General features: G+C 30.1%; 2 protein-coding genes across 2 annotated transcripts in view; both read left to right on the top strand.

Moving 5' to 3' along the window:
• Nucleotides 1-17,102, top strand: part of LOC106679268 (multidrug resistance-associated protein 1) — a 44,263-nt gene extending 27,161 nt beyond the window's left edge. Inside the window, exons 18-32 of the mRNA XM_014418332.3 lie at nucleotides 234-411; nucleotides 511-598; nucleotides 1,515-1,602; nucleotides 2,454-2,673; nucleotides 3,342-3,562; nucleotides 3,827-3,916; nucleotides 6,689-6,779; nucleotides 7,398-7,506; nucleotides 8,731-8,857; nucleotides 8,934-9,032; nucleotides 11,252-11,401; nucleotides 12,620-12,778; nucleotides 13,585-13,751; nucleotides 16,440-16,634; nucleotides 16,736-17,102. Of these exons, the coding sequence (XP_014273818.1) occupies nucleotides 234-411; nucleotides 511-598; nucleotides 1,515-1,602; nucleotides 2,454-2,673; nucleotides 3,342-3,562; nucleotides 3,827-3,916; nucleotides 6,689-6,779; nucleotides 7,398-7,506; nucleotides 8,731-8,857; nucleotides 8,934-9,032; nucleotides 11,252-11,401; nucleotides 12,620-12,778; nucleotides 13,585-13,751; nucleotides 16,440-16,634; nucleotides 16,736-16,847 (2,094 nt within the window). The 3' untranslated portion in view covers nucleotides 16,848-17,102. The remainder of the gene's footprint in view (nucleotides 1-233; nucleotides 412-510; nucleotides 599-1,514; nucleotides 1,603-2,453; nucleotides 2,674-3,341; nucleotides 3,563-3,826; nucleotides 3,917-6,688; nucleotides 6,780-7,397; nucleotides 7,507-8,730; nucleotides 8,858-8,933; nucleotides 9,033-11,251; nucleotides 11,402-12,619; nucleotides 12,779-13,584; nucleotides 13,752-16,439; nucleotides 16,635-16,735) is intronic.
• LOC106679267 (multidrug resistance-associated protein 1) overlaps nucleotides 16,764-18,011 on the top strand; it is a 49,949-nt gene continuing 48,701 nt past the window's right edge. Inside the window, exon 1 of the mRNA XM_024361702.2 lies at nucleotides 16,764-16,836. The gene's annotated coding sequence lies outside the window, so the exon portion shown is untranslated. The remainder of the gene's footprint in view (nucleotides 16,837-18,011) is intronic.

Raw genomic sequence — 18,011 nt, 5'->3', positions numbered from 1 at the left:
GTAATTATTTTATGTATAGGGCCTGTTCTATTAAATTGGCTGTAGAAATTTGAATTGTTAACTAGTTGCTTTGCCTATGTCCGGATGAATTTTTTTTTAAACTATAGGAGATTCATCTGTTAATATTTTTATGTATTCAGATTTTATTTATTTATGTAAATTTTTTAATAATTTTATTTCCCTTTTAGCTATTTTTTATAGTTCTTTTCTTTTATTTTTTTAAATGAATACAGACGAGATTGTTTGTAACACATAATATAACCTATCTCTCGGAAGTAGATGAAATTATTGTCATGAAGGAGGGTAGAATTTCAGAGGTAGGTACTTATCATGAACTTATACATAAGAAAGGAGCTCTTAGTGAATATCTAGCTACCTGCACGCTGATGGCCGATCATGGAAACTGTCCAGGTCAATATAAATTAAAGAATAAATTTAATTGTTATTGTCATAATATAGAAGATATAGCTTTCTTAGCTAATAATTAATTTTTTATTTTTTTATTTTTAGAAGATTCAGATCATAAAGAGATTGTTTCTGATGTAGCTCACCTAGACAGGCAGAAGTCAGTTGTTAGTTCATGTTCATCTACTTCTGAGTAAGTCTTTCATTTATTTTTTTCATGTATCTGATCTGTAAATATGAAACTGGAATTTTTACATAGATGGCGCTAGATATCAACATAGTTGCTTCCACAAATTGTCTGAGAGATAGGAAAAATATACAACTAATTATGGGCAACTCTTCGAATAACATATTGCTTTTTCATTTTAATATAGTTTTTTTTCTTACCTCCTTTATTAAACAGATAAATAACATATTTAATATATATCTAAATATATACATACATATTTAGTGCCCTTTCTTTGTCACATGGCATTATAAGGGGTTGGGCGGGGGTTACAATATTGGCCCAGGAGCTGCTGGCCAGGGGGGAGGGGTACGAAGAATGGGAAGGGCCACTCCACTGGGGGATAAAAGGGGAGAGGTAGGTTTTGAGTGTACTGAACTTGGGTGCCTCAACAATTTTTTATTTTTTAGATCATAATAAATAGAAGTGAATAACTTACCCATTCACCGTTTCTCCTATTTATAAATCATAAGTACTGAAAAACAGATAATCACATTTGTGCATATCAGCACATCTCACATCAGCATTTCAAAAAAATACTAATCAAATAATACGGCTAATGATTGTGAAAAACTCTTCTTAGTTTTTCTAATGTCGCTTTCCTTTTCCTACAATACATATATGTTGAACTGTTTTGCTGTGATGTATCATATCTATTTTTTAAGATAATATTTTGACTATTGGTATAAGATGTATCTCTGATACATGTTAATATGATTTTCTGTTTTTCAATCTTGGCAATGTTAGATTCGGTGAAACCTTATCTGATCAGTTATTTAAGAGATCAAGGCTTTTTTTTTTTGGCATATTTTATAATACTATTATAAATTGTAATTTATGTCTCATTATTTGACTTTCTGCTCTCATCAATGGTTTTTTATAGTACGATATCTGAATCTACTGAAAAAAATACAAGAGAAAAACAAGTAGGAGAAAAAATTATTAAGGAAGAAACAGTCGAAGTTGGAGGAGTAAGTTAAACCCAAATACTTTATTTTGTTTTATACTTTTCTTTTTTCTTATTATTATTGTTTTATCATTTTTTTCTGTTTTCTCTTATTTTGGTTTTCTTTTCTTCATTTTTATTCCTCTGCAGTTCTTTTATTTATTTTTTTCATGTCCAAACTTTTATGAATTTTCAAGACTCTAGATCATGGTTGTCCAACTACAGCCTGCAATAGCTTATTAGACAAAAAAAATTACTTTGAAACGCTTATTTTTTGAAAAAGACTTAATAATTTAATATTAAGAAATGTATCTAATTTAATCATTTTATATTAATCAGTGTAAGGCAACTACATGATTCTTAATTCACTTAAATACTTCTTTATTTCTTTTTATATTTTATTTTATTTATTTTCTTTTATTATTTGATAATGGTTTTTTTATTACTTCCATTTTGGTATTACTTATTTTTATTTATATTATTATTTAATGATAATAATGTACTCCTACAATCTTTTAAAAATACAAAATTATATTCTTTGGATTGATTAATGTATTTGAGGGCTTCTAAGATGGCAGTATGAGATAAACAGCTGGTAGGTAATTTATACTGAGAGGAGTGATTGAACTTGGGAACATAAATCACACAGCCCAAATTATCGTTAATTCTTGAGCCATCCATATATATACAAATATAAACACGTTGTAGCCATTTGTCAACAAGCAAGGCCTTAACAACAGGGGCTATCAATGAATGAAGCAATGCATTTTTACTTAATTCTATTTTTATATTAAATTTTTGCAATACCATTTCATAATATAATTTATATTGAGGAAGTCTTTCAGTTGAATATACACTACGTATTTTTTGTTCTAGGTACAGGTGAAAGTTTATGGTCACTATTTTAGAGCTATCGGATTTGGTTTGTTATCAGCTACGATTATTCTTACAGCCATTCAACAAGGCTTCTCTATGAGCTCAAATTTTTGGCTCTCGGCTTGGTCTAGTGACAAAGATATGGTTTCTAATGGAACGACGGATACCAGCAAGAGAGACATGTATTTAGGAGTATATGGACTTTTGGGCATAGCTGAGGGTAAGTAATTTATTAAGATTGGTGTTGGTAAAGAATCTTAATTATGTATGTACATTTTGGTAGCGCACTGCTGAAATTAAGAAGTCCTTGTATTCATGCAGGAAATGAAATACTATGTCGCAGGATTTTTCGGGAAATGGAATTTTCAAAGAATAAAATAATAACAGACCAAAAAACAGAAAAATAATAAATAAAAGATATGGTGAGGAGCAAAGGTTACAAATATTGTTGTGATAAAATAAATAGTGTAAATTGACTGTGATTAAAAGTTTTAATGTTGATGTGGAGAATTGACAAAATAGGGCAATTTTGACTGAAATTATTGACCGGGGTAGAATAACCTGCAAAAAGATTTTTAAAATTGATGTGGATGTAAAATTTGGTTTAAGATCCTTGAGGATGGCTGAATTTGCTGAAACATTGGACTTATAAATAAATATAAATTGTTTTGAGACTAAAATTAGATAAAATTTATTTTATTTAAACAATAAAAACCAGTCTCAAGAAAGTAAAAAGATTACTTAAAAAAATAATAATTGAATTTAATTAATCAATTTTAAATTACTAAAAATTAAAATTACAAATTTTTTTTACAACATTTATGAACTTGATTTTCATATTATAATATTATTATAAGACTTTTTATCAACATTTCTTTCTTGTTTCAGTCGTTGCAGCTTTCCTTTCTTATATTTTCTGGTATATCGGTGCTGCTAATGCTGGCGTCAGAATTCATATTTTACTACTTTCAAATATATTTCATTCTCCTATGTCATTTTTTGATACAACGCCACAAGGACGAATCCTTAGTCGTTTTTCCAAAGATATTGATGTTATAGACGATAATATTCCTGAAAACTTGCAGGAATTACTTATGTTTCTATCAGCGGTAATTAATTTTATTTCATATCTGAGTATTCATATTTGTTAATTTTATTTATATTTTTTCATTCAATATTTGAGCTTTGAGCTATTATGGATCTATTACGGGCTCAGAAGGATTCCCCTCTATTATTTTTGGTGTTATGATCTTGAGAGATTGTGACTTGTATATAATAATATGTAAAAGTAAATTATACTTACTTTTCTTAGCTTAATTTAAGATTTTCTTAACTGATGAGTTCTATTGATCTGGTGTTTATTTTCCTTACAGGTTATCGGAACTTTACTTGTGATCAGCTATTCAACACCCCTATTCATTGCTGTTATCATCCCAATCGGAGTTGTGTATTACTTGATACAGGTAAATATTGTAATATTCAAAAATTATTTAAAATAAAATAAAAAGAATTTTAATCGTTTTAAAATAATTTCAAATATAAAAGAAATAGGTTGGGTTCAAATTAAAAACTTTAATATTTAACAGATAATATAATTTTATAACATAAGAGACTTTTCTTAGGGCGTGTTCCCTGGCAATCAGAAACAGACACTTTACTAGTAATAACACTTTAACTTAATTACTGATACAATTAATTCCATTTCGAAACAAGACTAACCAATTACACAGCTTCTCCTGATAATTGTTGACCTCTTCTTGTCGATGATGCTATATCCAACTCCCAACCATGGCTTCCAGTCCTTCCCGCCTCTAGCCGAACGGACGTCTTCTCTCAAAGCCAGCAAAATCAAAAGTCACTGTTTCCTCTCCTCTATCTTCAATTTTCACTGGTCGATCCAAATAATCGATTGTAGTACAATCGCTCTGCCTTATTTGCTATGATTTGCGATGTAATTAGTCTACTGATAATTGTCACTTTCTTCCATTTCTTCTTTGATTATTCCTTTTCCATAATTACTGCATAAGAACAACAAAAGTTGACAAATTTCAATACATGTTATAAAACAAAAACAACCCAACAAACACTTTAGAAGGACGCGCACCGCCATCTTTCTTGTTTTGAAAAGCGTCTTTATTTTAGATAATGAAAACTGGTTAGCTTGCTTCTTGATAAAAAAAAAATACCAAAACGACATACATAAAATAAAAACATAACTAAAATCATTAATCTATCAATGTCAACTATTCATTAAAAAAGAGCATATTACAATATATAAAATAATTTAACTGATATTTATAAAGTTTAATTTGTTCTAAAAACATTATAATGTAGTATTTATTATGATGATAAGATAGTTGGTCGTGAATAATATATTGTAATAATTTTAAAAAATATTAAAAATAAAATAAAAAGAATCTTTGCTAGTTTTATAACTTTTTTCAAATATTAAAAGATAATTTGGGTTCAAATTAAGAACTTTAATATAAAATAGATAATATAATTTTATTATATACAAAAAAAGACTCTTAATCTCAGGGCGTGTGGTTGCTAGACAATCAGAAACAGGCATTTACAATAATTACAATTAAAATCTATTTTACACATGTATCTAACTTTATGTATACAAAAACTAACCAAGCTCTACAATCTTCTTTCGTTGATTCCTGGTATCTTCTTTGTTCTTAATCTTATTGTCCTCGCGTCCAAAAATGGCTTCCTCTTCTTCTGCTTGACAAGTTGCCTCTCTTCTAACAATGGCTTCCAAGCTTTCCTGCTTCCAGCCGAAGTATGTCCTCTCACCAGGCCATCCAAACTAAGAATGCCCATCTCCTCTCCGCTATCTTCGATGTTTACTGGTCAATCCAAAATAATCGATTTTGTTACAATCGATCTGCTTTACTTGCCATGGTTTGTGATGTGAACAGTTTGTTGACAATTGTTATGTTTTTCTATTTCATGTTTGATTTTTCTTTTTCTATAATTACTGTATAGAAACAACAAAGGTTGAAAAACTTCAGTCCATCTTAACACAACCAACCCAACAAACACTTTGGAAGGACATGCACCGCCATCTTTCTTGTTTCGAAAACAACGTATTTCTTTTAGACAAAGAAAACTGGTTAGCTTGCTTTTTAATTTAAAATAACAAATAACAATATTAAAATTATACATAAAATAAAACATATCAAAACCCTTTATACATCAAAATATATTATTTACTTAAAAAGAGCATATTACAATATATGAGGAGAATATGGTTGGGGCGTGCGGTCAGAATATAACACAAATGAGTTGAAATAACCTATTTAACAGTGCTAACTATAATAGCCAGAATTTTTATCCTTCATCAGAGCTGTTTGCAGTAAATCGACCAAGTGGTTCACCATCTTCTCCTCAAATATAGTATTTATTAATTTTCCTTGGGATTAAAAACATAAATTTTGAAATGAATTAGTTCTTTTAGATGGATCATCATTCACAGTTGTTTTATTTATTTGTTATGTATAAAATAAATATTTATTTATTCGTACTTTATACTGTTCATCCGATTGTGATTTTTTTTGCTAAATGTTCAAGATTATGGTTTCAGGCTATTCCGATTTTTATAGTAAGAAAAAAGTTAGTAACAAATTAAACCTTTTTTTTTTTTTTTGTATAGCTCAGAAAGTATATCTTTGTTTCACGGTTATTATGTACTAATTGATTCATATATTTGTGAAGAATAAGAAAAAAATATTACTAATTTCATTAAATGATATCTGTTTCCAGGTCTATTATAAATTATTTCTGTTGCTAGTTTATTATAATTATTCTATTATTGTGGCGGCAGTGGGAGTTCAAAAGTGAACTTACCAATACTACCGGCCACTAATAAATTAGGACTGGTTCCGCTTCCCTGGGTCATCGTATATTTTTTCTGAGCTTAACATTTTAAATAAAAATAGCAATGTGTTATATGGTCTCAGGGGACTTGCTCCCTGGCAATGCCAATGGGGACTTGATCCCGGCATAGCCTTACTCTGAGACAGTATTACTCTGAAGGGACTTGCTCCCTGGCAATGCCTAATGTAAAAAATTATCTTAAAAAGATAAATCATGAATTTTAATAACTTTAAACCTTCATAAGATGATGCGGAACATTTTGGAAAAAAAAAGGAACTGGAGATCTCAGATTAGGAAAAAACAAAGATTTACATTTTTATTTATATAGTTTTTTTTTTTTTTTTTTTTAGAGAATATATGTGACTACTTCCCAACAAATCAAGCGCCTAGAATCAGTTTCAAGATCTCCAGTTTATTCTCATTTTGGAGAAAGTGTTACAGGTATATTTTTTCTGAATTCATATTAATAAGTTTAGTCACTGAAGAGGCATGTAAAGGAGAGAGAATGGTTGTTTCTCACGATCCTATGGTGATAGCTGACGATCCCCCTCTCATGGGCCGAGACCGTTCCAGTGGTTCTTCCAATGAATGCTGGCCAGCATGAAAAAGGTGTTGTCATTGGTGGTCGAATGGGTGACCAGGCTGTTAAGACGTATGAAGTGTACCTTTAATGTCAGAATGCAACATGTGATTCATGCTGTATTCATTTGACATTGAGGGAGGCACCAAAATTAGACTGAATAAATTTACTGACTAGGATGTGTAAATCAGGTGGAACTGGAATTTGCTCCTGAGTATGGTGTATCGGCCAAAACATAGAATATTTTGTTTATTAACCATTAGAAATCATTACGAATAAATAATCCGCAATTACTCTTTTATAACCTGAGCATTGCTGTTATTCCTCAGGGCCAATTTTTTTACCAAATAGAATTATTTTGCATTTAATTTTAGATAACTGAAATTAAATGCTTAAATGAGGTCACAACAATAAGAGTAGTACTGATACTTGAAAATTGAATTTTGGGGCAAAATAATAACAGATTTTCATTTTTACAGGGTCCTCAATAATTAGAGCTTACAATGCACAAGAAAGGTTTATCAAGGAATCAGAAGAGAAAATCGACAATAATCTAGTTTGCTCATTTCCTACGATTGCAGCAAGTCGGTGAGTTTTATTATTACTATATAATTGTAGGAATAGGCTCATAAGAGAATTAAAAATAGACTTGCAAAGTCTTTTTAAGAGAAGCAGTGTCTTTGCTTGCTATGCAAAGTCTTTGCTTTTAAGAGAAGCAGAGGAAATCGGCTTGCAAGTAAATGAAGATAAAACAAAATATATGATTGTAAGCCAAAAAATACACCTTAACAACATGGTCTGCGTGATGCCAAATTGTTTCCGAAAGTAGACAGTTTCAAATACCTCAGCTCCACAATAATATCAATAAATGATCATTAGACTGAGATAGACCAGCGTATCACAAGCTTCTTGCTTCATTCTTGGCTCACTTGAACTGTCATTTATTGAGTGATACACTTTCTAGAAGCAGGGCCACAATAACAGAATAAATGATTATTTAGCACAGCTGGATTTGAACAGAAGTTGATAGCACTGTGCCTTACTCACTGAGCTACCCCACTCTCATAATAAAAATTAGTCCAAGAATAATTTTTTTTTTTTAATATTTATTTATTGCTATTTACAACTGTACATTTTAATGCATTTAGTAAATCTGATCTAAGTTAAATTGGAGTGTTACAGACGTGTAGAGAAACTACCCATTGGTAACACTCTAATGACATTTTACATTAGCTGGTCTCGTGACCATCTTCTTTTCAGGTGCCTCGGAGGATTGTCAGGAATGGAAGCGGATGCAAGATTAGAAACTAGGGGGTTTGAGAGTTTATAATGGAAGGAGTGATATCTGGTTCGGGCTAGATTGGTTACATAGGGAACATAAAGGTCTTTATATATGATTTTATTTGTGACAAAGTAAGGAGCATTAAGGATTTTACGAAGGATTTTGGATTGTAAGGATTGCATACAAGAGGAATTCAAAGGTTTAGTGGAGCCCCAAAGCTCAACTCCATATGTCCAGATTGGCCTTATTACTGTCATGTAGATCAGTCTTTTGTAATGTGTTGGAAGTTTAGACCGTTTGTCTAGTAAGTGCTGTAATAGTCGAAATCGACGTGCAGTTTCCTGTCTTTTCAGTCTTGTGTGAGGATTTCAGGTTAGTCGTTTGTCCAAATGTAGTCCAAGGTAGCGGATCTGTTCGACAGGGGTAAGAGTAACATCATTAAATGAAACTGTATGGCAGTCAGTAGGTTTACAATGAAGAATAAATTTTAAAAATAAATTTGTTATTTTTTTTTTCAATAACTGTTTCAGATGGCTGACGACGAGAGTGCAAATGATTGGTAACGTCATTGTTTTCTTCTCAGCTCTTGTTACTGTGATTAATAAAGATTCCCAGAGCCCTGGCGTTGTCGGTCTCACCATATCTTATGCCCTTCAGGTTCGATCCAGATTTGAAAATAATTCTTGGTTTTATGTTTATTTTATACTAAAGCAAATGATATTATAATTTCCAGATGACTCTGATATTAGACTGGATAGTCGGTACAGCCGCTGAAGTTGAGACTAACATAGTCGCCATTGAAAGAATAAAAGAATATTCAGAAACACCTCAGGTTAAATAACACAATTATTCTATAAATATATTATTCCATTTATTTAAATCAAAGAGTTGATTAGATATTAGATTGATATAATTTATTAGATATTACTTTAAAAATTCATATTTTAGGCTTTCATGAGGTGAAAATAACAAATATCAACTTTGTTTCGTTCATGCCAAGAAGATAAAAGTTTAAAAAAAGATAATGAAACTATATAATTATAGTACAAGACCCCAAGAGGAGAACAAAATCAGTTATTTTATACCAATTTTTTATTACTTTAATTAAAATTACATGTAATTTATGGAGAATAAAAATAATTAGTTTCAAAACATAAAAAAAGTTTTATTCAGAGCTCTATATCATTAAACTACTTACAAACCTAATAGAACATAATTTAAATTAAAGTAAATTTATTGAAATGTGAGCCCTACTAGAACTGTTTACATTCAATAGTTCCCGAGTTACAGTTTTTTAAAAGCAACGTTTCATTAAATATAAACTGAAAAATCAGTAGTTGGTGAATTTATTGGGGGGAATCTATATTTCAGGAACCATGAGACGAACAGATCTCTATCAGGACTCATAGATAATTAGTTTAATTGGCTATAAAGTAGTTTATGTTTTTTTTTCATAGTAGTAGTTATCAAAATATTTGCTAAAATAAATTAATTTTTAGTTGTTCAAATAAACTTTCACATGGAAATTTCATGTTTCTTATGCAAATATTATAAAAAATACTATCACTGCAAAGATAAACATTATAAATCACTTTTTAATACATTAAACTATTTTTGATTTCATTGCTGGTAGACATCTGTATGTCTAATGGTTCCTAATATATAGTTTTTCATAAAACAAAACTTTTGTCCAAACAACTAGAAATCAACATTTCGTTAATTTATTTTGGAAAATGTTATAAAAACTACTACTCCCACAAACATAAACATCATAAACTACAAGTAGTACAGGTTATAGTACATTCAACTATGTTTAATTTGAGTGCTAATAGACATCTGTACGTCTCATGATTCATGAGATAAAGATTTCTATATTTGATATACACACTAACATTTTATATCTAAATATACACTATAGTGTATATTTTTATGAAATTTTGTTTGTAAAAAAAAAACTGTATCTCTGAAACTATTTAACATAAATAGCTCTTTAGAACTCATATTTTAGCACAGTTACTCTACTTTAAATGATATTCCATTAGGTTTTCTAGTGCAATAAGTAGTTTCAAAGATATTGAGCTCCGAATGAAAAATTAATTTTTTTTAACATTTTGAAGCAGTCACCATTTTGCATTCCACCTATCAGTACTTGACAGACTCATCAATTTTGACTAATAATTATATATATTTTTCATTAAAGTAATCAAAACTTGGGGTGAAATAACTGACTGTTCTCCTCTTGGGCTCTTGTACTATTATAAATGCGAGCGGAAGGGATTGGGTCCTCTCGGCTGTGGCTGATTTGAACTTCTTTCCCTGTTTTTCTTTTTTGCTCCTTTAATTATTTGTCAAAATATTTTTTATTTTGTATTTATCCATTGTTTATTATTGGTAACCATGGGAACTTGTTATTTATTTCAAATAAGAAGAATTAAATGTATAGTATATTAGAAGATTTTATTTTTAAAAACTCGTCATTTAAGCCCTGTTAGACTATTTATATGAATATAAGAACTACCTTATATATATTTATATATTTTGATTAATTTTATATTGATTTGGGGAGTTTAATAAGGCACTTCTAATTGGTAAAATTTCACTAAAAAGTTTCTGTAACATCCCAGGCTTACAAATACCCTAAATATGCAATTTTAGTTCCGTAGGACTTTTCATTTTTGAGCTATGATGTTCACACAGACCATTTTGCGAGACTTAATTATTTAGACTCTGGGAACATCAAATTGTATATTTCCGTCAAAAACTCAAATTCATAATTCTGCTCTTTCACCGTGCTTCTCCTTATTGAATATTCCATACATAGGTAAGTGAAATCAAAAAGGTTACAGTGTAGATAAGGAAAGAGGTATGCGACAAATGCTATATGTGGCATTGTTTGAGATATATAATTAAAAAAAATTCTCCTCATTCTTTTGAACGCATTATAAGTTGGTGTAAATTACTGAAATCTATTGGAAAAGACAAAAAATCTATCTGTAAGTATTATCTATCTTATTCTACCAAAAACATTCAACACATATTTCTCTGATTTAGGAAGCTGCCTGGGATTCTACTACCAGCAATGTTAGCAACGATTGGCCGCAGGAAGGTAAAGTGGAGTTTATCGACTACAAAGTGAGGTATCGAGACGGCCTTGAGTTAGTACTAAATGGAATCAATCTCGTTATTAATGGCGGTGAAAAGGTAATCTTGATTTTAATCACTTTATTATTGTTTCTTATATCCATGTTTCTTATATGAAGTGGGCAATGTAATATCAGATTATTAAATACAAAACAAGAAAAAAAAGTGTAGGAAAATAGCCATTACCTTTTAGTTCAAGGTAATGAACAATTAATTTTAAATATTTGTGTGTATAGTATATGGAAGTATATAATTATAAGCCAAAAAATCCATCCAAATGACATGGTCTGCGTAGATGGCAAATCGTTTCCGAAAGTAGACAGCTTCAAATACCTTACATCAACAAAAACCTCAATAAATGATCAAAAGACTGAAATAAACCTTACAATTACAAGTGCGAACTGAGCCTTCTTCTCTCTGAAATCCCGAAAAATCTCAAAAATTCTGAAGCTAAGGATGAACATGATAAAGCACTGAAATACAGCTGTGAGACATGGGTTCTAATAGGTACCTTAGAAAGCAGAATCGAGAGATTTGAAAGGAAAGTCTTCCATACAATTAAGGAGCGATATGGGGTCAGAGCCTTAACACATGGAGAAGAATAACAGTGAACTGCTTGCAGAGACTGGTCAGTCAATATCTCATGATATGAAGTCAAGGAGGTTAACATGGGCAGGATATGTGGCTCGAAACAATCCATCAAGATGCCTCTACACAACAAAGATTGCCACTAGAGTTGGCAAGAGACCACGTGGGAGGCCAATAACCAGATGGATAGATAGAATCAACAAAGATGCAAAAGAGCTGCATGCAGCAAACTGGAAAGCAGTAGACCAAGACAGGCAGGCATGGAGAAGGCTGGTTTGGGCGGCCAAAGATGTACAAGATCTGTAGAGCCAACAAGAAATATATATATATTTATTTACTTATTTATTTCTTGTTTTATCATGGCTTTGTACACCCTTCTTAGCTTCAGATTTTTTCAGGATTTCAGTATTCTTGAAAGGGAGAAGGCTCTTTTTGCGCTTGTTATACGCTGGTCAATCTTAGAATGTTAATAATTTATTGATATTATTGTGGAGCTGAGGTATTTGAAGTTGTCTACTTTAGGAAACGATTCACTATCCACGCAGTTAGGGTAGATTTTTGGCTTACAATTATATACTTCATGTACTGTTTATGTTTTAAAATGGCTTTTGGTGCCATTGAGTAAAATGTAAAAAATAAAAATGATGAAATAATAAAGTATCATAAACTAATTAGTGTTTTTTTTTTTAGATTGGTATCGTGGGCCGCACAGGTGCTGGTAAATCATCTATTATGTTAGGTCTGTTCAGAATCATAGAACCTGCTGGAGGTAAAATTTTGGTAGACGGTGTTGATATTTTGAAACTGGGGCTTCAAACTTTGAGATCTCACCTTACGATTATTCCTCAGGTAGTTATGATTGTAAAGTATATTTAGGTTTAATGAATAAAATTTTAATATTAAATCAATTAAATGGTACTACTTAAATATCTATTGAGCTAGTTATATTTTGTTGAGAACAAACTATACCAATAAAAATATTTATCTTAATCTGAACTAGCTGAGTTCTGGTATGTGGTTTCGTTGCGAGATGATTGCACACATTTCAATTTTTGTTTTAATTGAAACATATGTTTTAGGCACAGTTCGATTCTATTAATTATATTCAGTTGTACATAAAACCTACATTAATTAATAATTATATTTAACAAAAGCAAAAAAAGATGATAATAGCATATAATTTACAAATAAATGAAAAAGATAATTATTTAATGTAAAACAAAATAATGCCTAGCCCATGTTTATAACCTTTGCCCCTAACCATAAGTTGTTAGCTACGGAAATACTTCCCCTTAGTATATATCTCATATATAGGTAATATGAAGAAAAGTCAACTTAAAAATGGAGAAAATGATACAAAAGGAAATCATATCCTCTGTGCAACATTTGTCTTTAAAAAAAGTGAAATGAAGTTTTTAATGTAGTATAGTAATCTTATATATAAAAATGATTGACCATAACTGAATATGAAGATGGTGGGGATGCGATCAAAAAGTAAAAAAAAAATAGTTTTCATCTAAATAAATAGTTGAAAACTAATTTTTGTTTCTTTTTAATTGCATCTCGTTCGTAGTATAGTTAGTTGTTTTTTTTAAATTACAATTATATTTTAAAAGTAATTTACATAAACATATCTACTTTTTTTTTTTTTATAGGATCCTATACTATTCTCTGGAAGCCTAAGGATGAACCTTGATCCTTTTGGATATTATAGCGATGAACAGATTTGGAGAGCTCTAGAACTTACTTGTCTTAATTCTTTTGTAAGTAAGCTACCTGCTGGATTGCAACACGAAGTTACGGAAGGTGGTGAAAATATAAGGTAAAAATATCTATAAATTTCTATGTGATTGTATTTAAAATATTTTTTATTATCTTCTTTTATATTATATTGATAATTTAAATACAACTAGGGAGCAGCAATGCAGTGCATTATTTTTGTTTTCATTTTAATGTGGGATATGTTTATCAGAAGATTATTGACTAAGCAATTCTCCAGAAAAGTAACAAACTTTAATTTGAATTTGAAGAGTAGTTGGATGTTAGCACAATTATATAATATAAATTAATTTATAAATAATTTACATCATTATAAATTATGTGATATAAATTAGCACAATTATTCATCAGTCAATGAAAAATTCTATTAAAATCAAATAAATCTCCTATTTTTACTTTCACTTACTTCTATATGGAATATGTAGTAAGTGGAATGGTTGAGATAGAATAATAGTGGTGGTGGCGCATGCGTAGGAGATAGCGGGCAGAGAGAGAGAGAAAGAGAGAAAAAAAAATTGTATGTTTTGTTTAATGAATTAATTTATGAACATTGGTGCTGAGTTTGGTGTGTGTTGAGTTTAGATGCAAAATTGTGCAAATCTGGAAGAGTTCTCTCTCTCTCTCTCTCTCTGCCTCCCGGCCAATGGAGTTGATGTACGTACTCATCATTGCTCAATTGCGTCAATTGTAAACCATTTTATTTAATTTAATTTTAATTTTAGATCAGTCCATAAGTTAGTAGTAAGTTTATATTAGAATAGTTTAGATTTAGCTAGATTAAGAAAGTATAGGGCCAAAGTTGTTTAAGATAATTTTTTTAGTTAGTAATTAGATTTTAAGAAATTAAGTTAAAGCTGTATTTTAATAAACATATGTTTTGCTGTGGATATGGAAGTTAAAAGGACATTAATTAATATTAAAATTTAAAAACATCACATCAGAAAAGTATTGTGATCGTGCAAAATTTTTGAATTCGAGATTTCAACAGAAATACATTTTTTGAGATCCCTAAATCCGAAAAATCTGGTCTCGCAAATTGGTCTGTGAACAGCCTCACTCATGAACAAAAAGGTGTACGATACTGAAATTAAGGCGGGTATATGCTTGGGATGTGACTGCGACTTTATCGATAAAATCGAATGACTAGAAGTGCTACTTTATAGAATCGATTTTTTCAATTTTCTTGAAAACTACTCCAACAATTTTGATTAAGTTACATTACCATTTCAATTTAGTATTAAATGGTCTTTTATATCAGCTGAGTCTTATCCTCATTGAAGTAGCCCTACAAGGTTTAATAATGAATTTTTTAAAAACATTCCTCTAAGGTATCTTTAATTTTGTTTATTTGAAAAAAATTAACGATTCTCATTGTTAACAATTGACAAATAACAAATATTAAAGAATTTTATGGATAGATAAAGGAGAAAGTAGAAATATCTGATACTAACTGGAAAAACCGAGACTGCCCAATCTTTCCAAATTACGTTATGGCTTCATTATCTTTTAATAAAATGTATTCTTGGCAGGAAAAAAAATTATATTCGTTATTTCCAGAATCTAAATCCTAAAATACAAATTTTTTTAACAAAAGAAAATTAAAAATTTTTTGTTCATAATTTTTGCTTTCCCTGGTCTTAAGATTTTTTTTTTTTTAAATTACAAAAATAATGATAACTCAATAACACAAGCCCATCAATCTACTCAAAATTTGAGGACGTAAGTAGGGGAGGGGGGTATTAAGTGAAAGTTTGTGATGCACCTACAGAACTGAATTGGTAGAAAATTCTGCATGTAAAATTTTTTACTAAAACAAAAATATCAAAATCAACATTGAAAACAAGTTCTTATAATTTTTTTTTTTTTATTTTTACTAAAAAAATTGGAACCATTAGTTATTCTATAGAATACGTTTGGTAGAATCTATCAGGTGTTTTTTTTTATTCAGTTGCTTTGTTTATAAATATTTTGTTGCTGAAATTTTAAAATAAAGATAAAAAACTCAAATAGTAATTAAACTATTTATTGTGAGCGAACCTTTCACCCCACTTTGCAGGGCTTCATCGGTTCTTACTAAATGAAGGTAAGTACAAGAAATGTACACCTGTATCTCCATAAGATAAGAAAAATACTATATGATACATGAGATAACACTATATATCTACACCTCCTCCAGATGTTTCTCACCTTATCCCCTCACTAATTACCTGAAAGGAAGATCGTCTAGGTGGGGTCATCAGCACTAAAAAATATGTAAACTACTAAAATAATATAACAAAGTAAGAGAAATATTTTTAGCTCTGATGAAGACTTGCAAAGTAGGGGAAAATATTGGTTCACTATAAATATTTGAAATACTACTTGAGTTTTTTTAATGCTCAGACCATATTAGACACACTCTATCAACGGGCTTCCAATAGATAAATAATCATTGGAGTGTAAAAAAATTAATTTTCTTATCATCAAATTCGATGATTTTCTTTGTTCAATGTCATGACTAAATTAAATTAAATCAAATCTGTACCGCTCCAACCCATGAAGGGTCAGGGTTTCAGTACTTTTTAAGGAAGTACTGTTACTACACCAATGGTTGTGCAAGGAGGTGATTTGGTCAGAATCACGCTCAAACCAATGTCATGACTACTGCTTCATTATTAATTTATTATTATTAGGAATAACCTAAAAGAAAATCAAAACAAGCTTTTCATTTATCATTCTTTTTTATCAACAGTGTTGGTCAGCGGCAGCTCATCTGCCTCGCAAGAGCTCTTCTTCGCAAGACAAAGATTTTAGTTCTTGATGAAGCCACTGGAGCCGTCGATTTAACAACTGATGACTTCATTCAAAAGACAATACGGACTAAATTTGCTGATTGTACAGTGCTTACAATAGCTCATAGGATAAACACCATAATGGATTATGACAGGTTAGTTTCTATATGAATTATTTTTAGTGTTTATGAAAACAGTAAAATAAAACTTATAATTTAAAGTAATTAACTTTTTTATAAATATATTTCTTTTTTAGAGTTCTAGTTCTCGATGAAGGGTGTATTTTAGAGATTGATGCTCCGACAATTCTCTTGGAAAACAAATCATCAGCATTCTATAAAATGGCTCAAGATGCAGGTGCGGTATGAAAACTTTGTCCAAGATAGCAAAAACCATACAGTATCTTATGTTAGTCAGAATGATTTCTCAGCTCTCAATTAAGAGGCCTAGAGAATCTTCATTGTTAATAAAGATAAAATTTAAAAAATGTACACCAATATTTTATATAATCAAAATGTAATGGTAGTCCTGTACTTTAGATATTTTTTATATTTAAATATATTTCTACAATTATTATTGTACAATGATATATTCATTAAATAAATAAAAGTTATTTTTATTTATGTTGTAACTTTATTTAGTGGGAAACAAAAAAATTAAGCATATAATTAAGAAACACTTTATTCATACATAACTATGGCAGAGGTTACTTTATTTATTATTATTATTATTATCATTATTTTTTATGACCTTCCTGGTAACTTCTGACTTACAGGAAGGAGGGAAAAGGTGGTCATCTGTCAGCTGGTCATAGGTTGCCACTCTATTCTGACCACAGTGGTTTTCATTTTGTGGGACCGCCACAGAAATAAAAGTGGACCCCCAGACTGGATTCCAACCTGCTCTGCTGCAGTCAGGATCCAGACAAAGTTGACGATTTAATTCACTTGGTTATGAATGGCCCGGATTGCTTAACAGGTTACTTAACATGGCACAGGTCTACATATTGACAAAATAACAAAGAGGTTATTACTAGAAACTGGATTTTAGTGCTATTGAATATTTTGTTCCCTGACTTCAAATTTGGCCTAATCTCGATCAAAATTTGAATCATGGAAAAGGCATTATACTAATTTTATATTGCATCTTTTGGGATTTTTCCACAACTTTGCCCGCTGTGAGTTTTTTCTGTTAAAATTTAATGTTTTCATGTCTTTCTGGGCTAAATTTTTGCATAAAATTTAATGCTTGAACTAGTTTTTTCATATTATATATGTTACATTGATTACTGGAGGATTTTGGTGTTTTATACACCAAAAAAGACAAGAGATGTATGACTCCATATGAATGGAAGTGACTTATGCCACTTTCATTCTCACTAACTCAATGTAGAAAAACATATTAAATAACATAAGAAGAATGTGCTAATTTATAACACATTCAAAATATTTGTTGGCCGATTCATTTACATCCTCTTTTCTTCATTTTCTATTTCATTTAATTAGAGCTGTTGCAATATTTGCTAAAAATAA

Source organism: Halyomorpha halys, unplaced genomic scaffold (assembly GCF_000696795.3).
Source record: "Halyomorpha halys isolate HHAL.00 unplaced genomic scaffold, Hhal_1.1 Scaffold189.1, whole genome shotgun sequence".
NCBI lineage: Eukaryota > Metazoa > Arthropoda > Insecta > Hemiptera > Pentatomidae > Halyomorpha > Halyomorpha halys.
This window is presented reverse-complemented; position numbering and strand designations above follow the sequence as displayed.